This window comes from Phymastichus coffea, unplaced genomic scaffold (genome assembly GCF_024137745.1).
Source record: "Phymastichus coffea isolate CEN01 unplaced genomic scaffold, Cenicafe_Pcof_1.1 PCOF00088, whole genome shotgun sequence".
Classification (NCBI taxonomy): domain Eukaryota; kingdom Metazoa; phylum Arthropoda; class Insecta; order Hymenoptera; family Eulophidae; genus Phymastichus; species Phymastichus coffea.
Window position 1 is genome coordinate 198,679 of NW_026706899.1, and position 12,678 is coordinate 211,356.

The window sequence follows — 12,678 nt, forward strand, 5'->3', positions numbered from 1 at the left end:
TTGTTCGGCAAACAATTAATTTTAAACCTAAAAACAAATTAGTAACGTTTTAGCTTTTTATCGTATCTTAAAACGAATTTTCATTTTTGAATTTTCCCGCGGTTTCTTCATTCCGATGCAACGACGGAATTCTCATACCAACCTAACTGAGGGGTCGCGATTCAATCCACGTTGGGTGTACCTATGTGACCGGGGCCTAAGTGTCAGAATCGCTCTGTGAACACCCTAAAAAAGTGTAGATATATGTCAAGATAGATCATGTTTGGATAAACATAGTCAATTTGCGTTAATAAATTTATTTTTTAATTTATTATTGCAAATAATAAAAAAACAATGTTTGAAGATGAAGAATGGAATATCAACGAGGTAACTTATCAGTATGTGAAATAACAGAAAAAATATGATAACAAAAACTAATTGCTTTATAATTAATCTAGGATGATTTGAAAGATTTCAATAGTGATGACTTCATTCATGATAATAATGACAAAGCTGAAAATCTATTACCAATAAAAAGTGTTGAGATAAAAAAGCATTCCGTTTTGCTGAATACTTCTGGATTACATTCCAAGGTTTCTGATAATCTTCAAAATAATGTGAAATTCCAACCCAATGAAGCAGTATCAATAGCTCAGAAAAAAGTAGTTCTTGACATATTTAAAAATAATTCTTGCTCTCATCAAGATTCAAAAATTCATCAACAAAATTCATTGATTAATGATAATGAAAAATTATTTGAATACACGTCTATTGTCACAGGCGAACATGGAAAAGAATTAATTCTAAATGTTTTTCAAAAAAATATTGAAAAATCTAATAAGTCTGTTGTTAAATCAGTATTGAAAATTTCTGATCATGAAAATAAATTCAAGCGAAAAAAAAATGTAGCTTTTGTAGATTCTCCAGGTGAAACTAATATTGCTAAAAAGATATGTATTGAAAAAATAAATAAATTACAAGAATTAAAAAGTAATGATAAATACAATGATCAAGAAAATCAAAGGTTAGATTTACAAAAGTTGTCAATTCATAAAAGTATTAAAGTATCACGTGTGAAGCAAGCTATAATTAGAAAGTTTCCTGGACCAGCAGGAATTTTACCAGATGAAGTCAATGAAAATGATGTTATTGATCTTGACTATTTAGATGAAAATAAAAATAATAAAAGTAATCAATATGCTGATATTTGTTCCCAGAATACAAAGAATTTATTTTCAACTGGAGCATGGCAATTAATGATGGATGATTTACCTGCAGGTTTTGAACTTTGTGATATAGCGACTATTAAGGAAAATGCTTTACAGTATAGTAAAACCTATAAAAAGGTACCTTATTTAGCAGGCATTGTTCAATGTATAGATTATAAACCCAATGATCCTCATATTATTTTAAAAGATCTGTCTGGCAAAGTAGACGCATGTATCCATCACAGTATCTGTAAGTTATATCCTAATGCACTTGGAACTAGCGTTGTTATTCTTGCTAAAGATATTGGATTGATTGTTACAAGTAAAAAATTTGTGTGTGTCATTATTTCACTAAACAATTTAGTAAGTATCTATTCAGATGAAGCAAGATTAGTTGAAACATCTCACTTAAAAACACTACTTAAAAATGACAATGTAAATCAAAATCTGCATGAATCTGAAATCAGTGTACTCGATGAAATTGAGTGCCAGGATAATATTGAAACATTGAAAACTCATTCACAAGATATTGAAAATAAACTTCAAAAAGAATCTGGATTAATTTTAAAAAATTTAAAAAAAATTAATAGTTCAGGTATTTCAGAATTAGATATTGGTAGAAAAGATAATTCACAAGAATTTGACTTAGATGAAGACAATGCTTGGCTTGGCATTAATATTGATGAATTAAATTCCTTTAAACCTAATCAGTTTCCATCATCAACCCCGATAGATGCCAATGAAAATAATGCAAATGAAGTACATTTTCAAATTAAAAAATCTGAACATGTCTTGTCAAAGATAACTAAACATTCATCAGAATCAGAAAAAATTCAATCAGATTTAAAACTTTCAAATTCTGCAGATAAACAAAAAATGATATCAGATAAATTATCAATATTTAGAAATACCAATAACACATCTATGCCATCTACAGCATTACCTGTCATAAGTAAGCCATTTGAATCAGAAGGGAATGATACAGATGATGAAATGCTATCTCAATTAGATGTAGATGCTATTGCAGCAAGTTATAAAACTCAGAATTGTTAATTGTTTAAAGTTATGTTAGAATGTCCAGTATTATTAATTTATACTTTATTAAAAAAATGTTAATATAAGTTTTGTACTAGTACAAAAATATATAAGTGTGTTTGTTTTAAATATAGTGAATATTTTTTCATACTGTTGATAACTTATAGTAATAAACAGATAGAGTATTAAAATCATCTAAAATTACTATAATATACCTACCTAATCTAAGTATACAGTTATATAGAGCAGAAAATATATTCAATAAATTACAGTCTATCAATATGATATATGAACACGTCAAATTTGTCTCACCTTTATCTAAATAATTTTTTTAAGCAGTGAAAAGTTCAGAATTGTAAAAAAATTGTTAGTCCCTAAAATATTGATAAATTTTTCTTTTTTTCACATGAATAATTATAAGCAAGCTACAATAAATTATCATTGACTAAAAGCATTTAAAAGTTAAAAATTCCGAGAAAGACTCAACATTTAATTTAAAAAAATCATACTTTAAAAGTAATAACACTCTCGTAACTATAATTTTTAATTGCAAAGATACTGCTACTTTCAAATATTGAACACATTGGACAAGTGGATTTCTATGTTATTTCAACTTTCAGAGGCCTAAACTATCTAATAGTCATAAAATTTGTGTTCCAGAACAAAATAATTTGATTGATCGCGATATTGAAAAAAAAATTGATTTTCAGCGTTTGTTTGTTTTTTAATAAGCCAATTTTTGGCTTCAAGAGTCTGACTCTTGGAGGCTATTAGACCTCACGATAAGTTCGACTTCCGGGTCTACATAACAATTTACTGATACGGCCTCTTATACCTACAGTAATACTTCTGTCGTGTCTAATATAAAATATCAGCATGTATTTATAAGATATGTATATATACATATATAATTGTAATTTTAATAGTACATTACGATACAAGTGCCGTACCGTATTTTTTGATACAACGTGTGAAAAGTGTGATTTTCAACGCACGTTTTCTACCGAGCGTACGGGAAAGACGCACTTTGCGCACGGAGTATCGAAATGTACTATTCCGCACTTGTATCGTAATGTACTACTCTCGCACTTGTATCGTAATGTACTAATTCCCGTACTTGTATCGTAATGTACTAATTATGGTATCATAAATATAAGTGATTCACTTATATTAGTTTATATTATTGAATAATGTGCTTTATTTATTTGACACCTGAAAATTTATATAGAATTAAAACGATTTCATCAGAAGAGTACATTACTGTTTATTTTAAACATTCAAACTGGATGGTGGATATATTCTAAATATTATCATTTTAACATTGCGCAAAGCGCATTCACTTAAAAGTGTTTCGGCTCATCAGATATTATCTTATGATGCCTTTTTTATTCATGGGAGGGTTGGAATCACGTGAAAACTAACATCAATAACAATAAAAGTGTTTTTCTAATGGTTTTCTTACGGTTTTCTAGAATCCAATCACAAAATAAAGCGAGATAACGTTAATTTGAATTCGAATTCTGTGGATTAAAATAAGTTGAAATAAATCACGTTGGTTTATTTTCGATTCAATGTTTAAATCTTTGTAAAACTTTTAAAATCCTATAAAATTTAAACACATTAGCTTAGCAATTTAATTCGTTATTATAAGTTTCTGCACTGTTACAGTTTTCAAAGCTCTTCAGGAATTAAAATTTAGAGCAAACTCATAAGATGTGATTTATTATTGAAATTGGCAAATTAATTCAAATTTGATGTCAAATTAAAATTACCATTATTAGTTTTCATCATATTTTTTTTCAATTTATTAAAAAATCATAAAAGTATGTTTTATTTAGATTATCATAAAACTAACAGTAGTGGTAAACTGCAGTAACTTACAACGTGTTACAAATTTTTTTATTCGTTTCCTAAAAAGATTTTATACATAGATTAATTATTTGTTCTAGATTCAAAGAATTTCTATGTCGTTTTTAAGAAGGAACCATCCCATGGTTACGTTTCCATTGCGAACCGGCACGGCGATTATGATTGGTTTTAGAAGCTTTTTGTTTATTTCTGTGGTTTCGATTATTCACAGTCTCTTTCGTTTGTCCTTGGTCTTTTGAATTTCCTAAAAAATTTTATTAGTTAAAATATCATTTTTATTGTTTATATTTATATTTATTTGTTCTTACCAACGACACTTGATGTCTGCGAATAAAATACTTTATTTCTTTGTTTATGTTGTCTCCTTTCTTCCGCTTTTGCTCTTAGTATTGCCGGATCTTGCACAAAATTATCTTTATTAATCTGAGCGTCTGCCGAACATTCAACTTCATTCTCGTCATCGTTTTCCTCTACGTCATTCAGTTCACGTTTTCTAAGAATCTATAAATAGAAAAATTTATATATACACACACACTCACACACATACACATTATTCTTAAAATAAACAAAATTCATAAAATCATAATAATATTTTATTAAATAATTAATATAGGAAGATATAGTATTCTATTCAATGTACATAGATTTCGACCGGGGATCTGGATAAAAGAACCTACGAAAAATCTATCGACATAATAATCGCATCATTTCTCTTATTAGAATAAGAAATCTCATGATTCTGGATCAAAAATTCCACGTATGTTGAGGATTTTTAATCAAGGAATGAAAAAATAAAAAACATAATTATAATTTTTTAATATTTACAATATTTGAAATAGACATTTTAGACAGTTAATTAAACAATTGAGGGTTTTGGCTACTCAACAGTTTTCATAAAAAATCTCTGAGAATTTACTAGAACTGTTCGATTGGACTTTGTGAAAACTTAAGTTCACTAAATCTCACATTATTCGTTTTCTTATACGATTGGAGTGTGGAGGAGGATTCATTGCGTAACGCGATGATTTAACTTGGGATAAATTTTGAAAATGAGAACATTAATTTTGATCAAAGCATTTAATCGACAACATGTAAATTATGTATGAAATTTTTATTCGTGGTTTTATGAATACCGAAATATTTATGCTTGCATTAGTTTTTTTATATTATAAACGATGCTTTCTAATGATATGATTAAAGAACCAAGGGTTTGATAAGCATAAAAATAATGGAAGAATAGAAATGAAAATTTTTTGATCTAATAATTTGCTAGTTTATTTTATAATTTTATTTGATCATCTTACCCTAGGTATAGTAAAAGGTCTTGCATCTACTTCTATGACGTCATCTTGTGCACTTGATCCTACATTTTGATCATCATATGTATCATCATACTCATCATCGTATTCACTTGTTATTATGCTATATTTACTGTAGATATTCTTTGTCTCAGCAATATGCGATTTATCATTGAGAAGTTCATTAAAATTTTTATACTTGTCTTTTCTGAGAACAATAGTGAGATTTGATGATTTATTACGTATAAATTGATATATAAAAGTCTTGGCATAAATTGTAATAAGGAATGAAAATAAAACGACGATTTTAGCTAAAAAAATCTAATATTGCAAATATTGGTTTAAGAGATTTTATAATTGAACAGTACCATGATATAAGACAAAATTTGTATCCATATTATAATCAAGAAAACAGTTCCATTTAATAAAGATGGTGAAAATTTTTTTATCAACTCAATTTAATTTAGAATATTACAGTTCCAAATAACAATGTATATATATCTACATGTGTGTGTGTGTGTGTACATACCGTTTGCCTTTATGTATTTTCGAGGTGTCTATAGTATTTTGTGTCATTACATCAAATTCATCATTGTCGTAAATATTCAATCTTTGAACTCCAATAGCAGCATCGACTGTAGCAGATGCTTCCTTAAAATATAATTTAATTTGTAAAAGTGTAAATCATATATTGATATATTAGTGAAATGTAACATGCAAGTATTTTCATTTGATGTCAAACAAAATAGCTCAAAACTGTAGAGGGTAAACTACAAATATGTCTAATTTTCTATTGATAATCTATTAATTTTAAAATCATTTCCAGAATAAAGTGACATAAATAGATTTTTTTCCATTTTAAATTCGTGAAAATGACTTAAAATATAGTCAGTTAGTTCATTATGTACATCAAATTTTTCTTGAAATGTCGATTGGATGTATTATATTATGAGATTGTGTTTATATATGTAAAATAAAATATGTCATTTTATTCTTAAAATCAAGTCTTTTTATGATAAAATATTTGATGTTTCTATTGAAAAGTATACCTCTGGATCCGGTGGTATATAGGGAAGATAATGATCTAAGTTTTTCAATTCATTTGGTAAAGAATCTTCTAATACTGCGTTAATAACTGTTTCTTTATTATAATTGAAATGTTTTAGACATTTCTGTAACGAAAGTGTATCTTTATATAAAACTTTTCTATTGAAATTATAGATGTGTTATATGATTTATTAATACTGCCGATTTCAAGCCATTACCTCTATAAATCCTTCACCAAGATCGCATAAAACATCTTTAATTTCCGAAATAAGAACTAACATTTCCGATTCATTTTTAGTACTTATGGTTGGTAATGAAATGTCATTAGGCGTATTATGTTCGCTAGTTGTGATTTCTTGTTGAATATTGCTAGAGCCGACTGTTGATTCCTAAATTAAATTATATTTAACATTTATTAATTATCAGAATTAGTCCACTCATAATAAAATTATGTAAGTTTATTTTTCTACACATACAGACACTTTTTTAGTTAAAGCTGATATTGTGGAAGTAGCTGGTTCATCCAAGAATGAAAAAATTGAATTTACAATATACTCACATTTTACTGTATCTCTGTTTCATTGATATTAAGAAAATATTTTTGAAATATACCATATATATTCAATTAAAAGAAATAATACTAAATTGAAATTAGTGTGATTCACATAAAATATTTTTAATTATTTCATTAAAAATTTTGTTCTTTTTACACATAATAATTACATGCTTATTATTTGGATTTTTGAATTTACAGTTGAATTCTATAAAAATGATTTATAGATTTTTTCAAGGATACATGTTGGGATTTAATTCTAATAAGATTTGCAAATCATCAGTGATTGGATATAAATTATGATAATCTATAACAAATTCTTTTTCAGATAATGTACATGATAAACTATTCAGCAATTGCTCTATAACTTCTTCCACTTCAGAAGGTGGAAAAGAATCTCTGAAAAATAAAATTTATGATAAGGAATTATTTAAATAAGATGAAATACCGACTTTTTTATATAATATTAAACAGTAACTTACTTCTTAGCAATAACATTTTTTACATCTTTATATACAATAGTACGATAAACATTGATAATCTCTATTCTTGTTATATCAAGTCTATGTTTCAATTCCATAAATCTTGCAAGAGTTTCATCTTTGAATGCTAAATCATTTAATCTTTTATACATTTCTGGCATCACATTGCAATAGATTGATATTAATCTGCAATTGAAGCTGTTTTTAGAGAATTTTTTTAAAGTATTTCCAACATTACTTACTTTGATATAAAATTATCACTGTTGAAATCACATATAGCATCAGGATATATTTCTAAAAAAATATTAATTGTAGATACAATATCTAATAAATATAAGATAATGTCTTCTAAGTCAAATAGGGTGATTTCAACATTAGCTCCCCCTCTATCTGATAAAAGTACTGCCTTTCCTTCTTGATCAGCAGGACAATCTTCAAATTGCCTTTCAATATTTGTTAATGTCTAAAATATAAAACTTATTCTTATAAAAGTTTTTAATAAAGTGTAAAATTAAATATCACAAATAATTAAAATACTACCTTTATTATGAATAAAGCAGCTTCTTGTAAATCATTTTTATATAAAGGTTGTAGAGCAAATGCTGAATTTATCATTTTTACGATAATTTTTTTATTATCACGGCCATATTGTTGACATAAGTCTAATATAATTGGTACTGTTAAAATATATTTGTCATACAACAAACTTGCATGCTCAGATAAAATAATATATTCTGTAGTACTTTCTTTATTTGTCATAAGTCTTGCAAAAATATGAAGAATATTTTTTCTAATTTTATTAATATATTCTTTTATGTCATACTCAAAAAAATTATCTAAATGGAAAAATATTGGTGATTCTTGCAGGAAACTTATAATTGACTTTATTATAGATGTATTATAAACAATATTTGACCAAAATCTAAAAATTAATTTAAACTTATAAAAATGATATAGATATATATTTATAATAACAATAGGACTATTAAATTTCACAAATAAAATTAAACTTACTTGTAGAAAGGCAGACGAAGTAACCAAGTTAAATCATCCAGAAAAAATATAGCTAACTCAAGCCACCTTTCTTTTGCACCAATTATATCTTTACCATTTTCATCAATGAAGATAGGAGGCTCATAAGTTAAAAACTTTTTATTTTCTACCCAATATTCATCCTAAAATATGACATATTTATTTTAATATTGTATTTTTATAATTATTGAATATTTACTGAAAAATTTTACCAAAGCAGGGATAGTTTGCATAATTCCATCGCTTTGGATTACTAATTTCAATTTTTCCAATGGTTTACATTCTGGATTCTAATATATATAAGATTTAGAATATTTAAAAAAATTTATGAGCATAATGATATTTCTCATGCAACATTATTCAAAAATTTTTCTATCACTCACTTGGAATATCACACTTTTATTCGAAGAACAATTATTCATTGTTGAGGTAAACACTTTACCTGCATCAGAGAATAGAGGTAATAAATAGAGTAGACTATTATTTTATTCAGGATCCAGTATATTGGAACTAAATTAATCTCAGTTTGTACAATACAGTATAAATCACACATACACAAAAAGCATTTTCATTCTGCTTCACTAACTCAATAACAATCCAAGCTTATTTTACTTAATGTATTTGAAATGTTTTTATGTTATTTTATTGTCGAGCACATACGGCATAATATCTCATAATATGCTACTATCGCAGAAATTATATAAATCAGAATATACTAATATATATATTATGAAAGAACAAGTAGCCAATGTGTAAATGCAATAATCGTATACTACGGATTACTAGATAGGAGGTTAATACATATGTCAAGACTCAAGTCAAGAAGGTCAAGATTAGGCTGTTTACAGAAGGAATCTGACACAATGAAAATGACACTAATTCTGACATGACAAATATACATAAATGATATTTTAGCTTGAAAAACCCTCGAAATATTTAAATAATCATCTCAGTAGCATTCTTAAGGATCAATTATGATAATAAAATATCTCAATAATTTTTGTGTCAGCGCAGATTTCAAATTACACAGAATGACATGGATAACCGCTTTATTCGTGTTATATATATGATTTAAAGACTAACATTTTACGGAAAGTTGTTAAATGTATTCAATTGCTATTATTATGTTTATAAGACGCTAATTTAAACATCTCGAGTATTTTTTAGTTTAAAAACAACGTTTTACGTACATGTCATATGTCAGAATTCGTGTCATTTCATGAGTGTCAGATTCCTTCTGTCAACAGCCTTAGGTTGAGGTTGTTTACAGAATATGATGATTCTGACACATTTAAAGTGAAATCAATTCTGATTCTAGCTAATTGCTATTTTTAACTGTTTTCAAAATCAAATAAGTATTCAACAGTATATTTAAATATACTGTTTAATAACGGCATTATAGCTATAATAGATTTATAATTAATAGTAATTAATTTCTTTATTTAATAATACGCGCTTTTTGAATACGTTCCAAGATATGTAGGATTGTAAATTAAGGTAGCTCCCTCGATTGTAAGTGGAATTGTTGAAATAATTTTGACAACTGTATTAATTGCCTTAATTGTCCTTGATATCGATGATAATTTCTCATTTTCGATTCGTTAAAGGAAAATGTGTGAAAATCACGATTTTCCTCGGTACATGGAAAGGCTCGTTTACTCTAATAATCATTGATGAATTTTTGTATTTGATAGCTTAAAATGAAGATTTTAATTTCCCTCGACAGCCCCTCAAATCGCATTTCCTATTCGTTGCACAATTTTCAAATAAAAATTATTAATTTTCCTGTTGCGAGTGGCGGGAAAACGGTATCAGTTCATATTTCAGCATTCCGTTTCCAGTGAGGACCGTGTGACGAACCGACGTCACGTATCGTCAGATACGCGAAGTAAAAGCTGTAAACTGCGTGCATAAGAAAATAGAAAGTAAGTGCGAGCGTTAAAATAAATATTTGAACTTGAATAGACATAGTAGGCTAGCATAAACCGTAAAATGTAAATGGTCACTTGGGTGCTACGACACAGCGGGTCATAAAGGCTGGCTCAAAAAAAAAATAAGGAAAGGAAAAACAATTTTTTTTTTGACGACTCTCAAATCTTCAAAATTTAATGGGTTTTCTGAAAGCCCATTAAATTTGTCACCATTGCGAACAGCTACGCCGCACGTGTGGACCATCAGCGAGGAGAGAAGAGAGGCCGAGACTGAGAGCTAGGGAAAGAGAAAACCAGCCTCCTAATTCGCCAGTGTCCAGAAAAGGGACGTCCCCTTTTTTCCTTCCCCGCACGCGCGAATGGCAGTGAGCAACATCAAGCGAAGCTGAGACGCCGCATCGCGGGTTCAGACTCGACTTCGCTACCGAACCGTCTAGTTGGCCCTGTTGTTTTCTGTATCATCATATAAAATATATGTAAAGGCTTACGGGTAGTTAAGTCCTCTTTCAAAGTAAATTTTGTCTTTTCCTTTTCCCTTTCCCAAGTTACCTAAATACGTTTAATTTCTATTTAAATTCGCGTGAGTTGCGCGCGTAAACCAAAAGCACAGATATAAAGGTGAAGATATTACAGTGGTGGTAGCGGTCTAGAATTCGCAAAATTCAAACGTGAAATCATCGGTGGCCTTCGTTATCAAGTTCAGCAACGAGAATCACTAAGCGAACATCTACAAGAAGAGAGAAGAAATACTTCACGGAGGCACGGCTAGGTGTAAGCGGCAAGTGAACCATAGTGCGTGCGTGCGAACTTTGACGATTCTTCGAGATTTTGGATACATCGCTGACTATTACGGGTATTTACTTTGACTGTGACTGTAAACGTGCAGTTTGTGCAAGTGCCACTACCCACTCCGTGGTTTTATGCGTGTTTCCCACGGAGCGCAGGGTGAATGTCAGGGTAAGCGATTTTTGCGACCACGCCACACAGATCGTCCAGAAATCGCAGACAGCAAATGCCGTATCAGCAAAGTAAGTTCTTATTTTACCAAGTGACCATCGCGATTAGGGTACTTTATTTCGTATTTCATAAGGAATTATGCGTAAATGTAAATCGATCTAACAGCTCTGTGTTGATGGTGTGTCATTTTTTTACCTTAAAATCTTTATTATATAAATGATTTTCTTCATTTTATGTCTAGACATTTTCAATTATTTTTGAATTTTCATTAATCTTAAATTCATGACATAGTAAAATTTACAGTCCATAAAAAGCGGACTCACTAAACGTAGAGTAGATTGGTTATTTTTATAAATACACTGATTAAATAAATAAACTTCATAATAACTTAAATATTCATTTTAAGATATTACAGCCGTATTTGTGTAAGGAAATGTGCAGATCGCGTTTGAAACTGCGCGGGAACGTCAGGAGTTGTCCACCGGTGCTGCAAGATCCCTTTGACTCTACTGCAATCCTCTGCACTCGCTATATAGAGACCAGGTCGGAATGCGCGAGGAGAGAAGGCACAAGAAAACAGTGTTTCGGAAGACTAGGTTTTATTACTCGGACACTAATTACACGGAAGCTCTGTTGCCACCGCTGTTCGCACAGTAACCAGACTGGTTACACAGAATTTATATTGCGACGTTCGGATAGTCTCCTGTTATCCGATACTTGTTGGAACCAAACTTGACAACATGCAGAGTGTTTGCGTAAGGGCTGCTAGAAGGCCTTACAATGCCCATCTGCTGTAAGAGGCTGAACTCGACTTTGGCGGCTTTGAGTTTATCCCTCAGCAACTTTCGTGGCCTGCAAAACACAGGCGGACCAAGCGTCACTATGTGGTGCTTGATTGATGCTGTCGAGCCAGTGATGGGGTCATCCTGGGCGGCAAAACGGTCTTGAAAGCGCGCAACCAGCGACTTTACAGTCTCGTCGTGCGCCGGTGAGGCTGACGACAGTGGGGTTAGAGTTGAGAAGGTGTGCACATCTGCATGCTTGAGAACTCCCGGAATTGGGCGTAGTGAGAATTCGTCGATGAGGCGTTGTCGCTTGAGATCCGGTAAAAGTCCAAAGAACGACAGAAAGTCAGCGCCTAAGATGGGCGTCTTGATGTCTGCCATGATGAAAGACCAGGTCAACTTGCCGTCGAGGCCTAGGTCGATCTGGGTCTGGTGTCGACCTAACGTTTTGATTGGTGATCCGTTCGCAGCAGTGAGCAGGAACAGCGTTGAAACCATTGAG

General features: G+C 30.0%; 2 protein-coding genes across 4 annotated transcripts; one reads left to right on the forward strand and one right to left on the reverse strand.

The window, feature by feature from the left end:
* Positions 1-236: 236 nt before the first annotated feature.
* Positions 237-2,463, forward strand: LOC131669206 (uncharacterized). Of its 2 annotated transcripts, none has more exons than XM_058943932.1 (2): positions 237-366; positions 438-2,463. In XM_058943932.1, the coding sequence occupies exons 1-2, from the start codon at positions 334-336 to the stop codon at positions 2,238-2,240; spliced, it is 1,836 nt and encodes a 611-aa protein (XP_058799915.1). In that variant the 5' UTR covers positions 237-333; the 3' UTR covers positions 2,241-2,463. The 2 variants fall into 2 exon arrangements, with proteins under 2 accessions (XP_058799915.1, XP_058799916.1); XM_058943933.1 differs by having other exon boundaries at positions 254-377.
* A 701-nt stretch (positions 2,464-3,164) lies between these two features.
* LOC131669205 (activating signal cointegrator 1 complex subunit 2) lies at positions 3,165-9,267 on the reverse strand. 2 transcript variants are annotated; one of them, XM_058943931.1, is made up of 15 exons: positions 9,059-9,267; positions 8,887-8,945; positions 8,716-8,793; positions 8,486-8,646; positions 8,012-8,393; positions 7,714-7,934; positions 7,472-7,657; positions 7,233-7,388; positions 6,913-7,009; positions 6,655-6,825; positions 6,439-6,561; positions 5,919-6,040; positions 5,396-5,597; positions 4,400-4,592; positions 3,165-4,335 (listed from the first exon to the last, which is right to left on the reverse strand). In XM_058943931.1, the coding sequence occupies exons 2-15, from the start codon at positions 8,923-8,925 to the stop codon at positions 4,196-4,198; spliced, it is 2,271 nt and encodes a 756-aa protein (XP_058799914.1). In that variant the 5' UTR covers positions 8,926-8,945; positions 9,059-9,267; the 3' UTR covers positions 3,165-4,195. The 2 variants fall into 2 exon arrangements, with proteins under 2 accessions (XP_058799914.1, XP_058799913.1); XM_058943930.1 differs by having other exon boundaries at positions 8,887-9,267.
* Between the last annotated feature and the right edge of the window lie 3,411 nt (positions 9,268-12,678).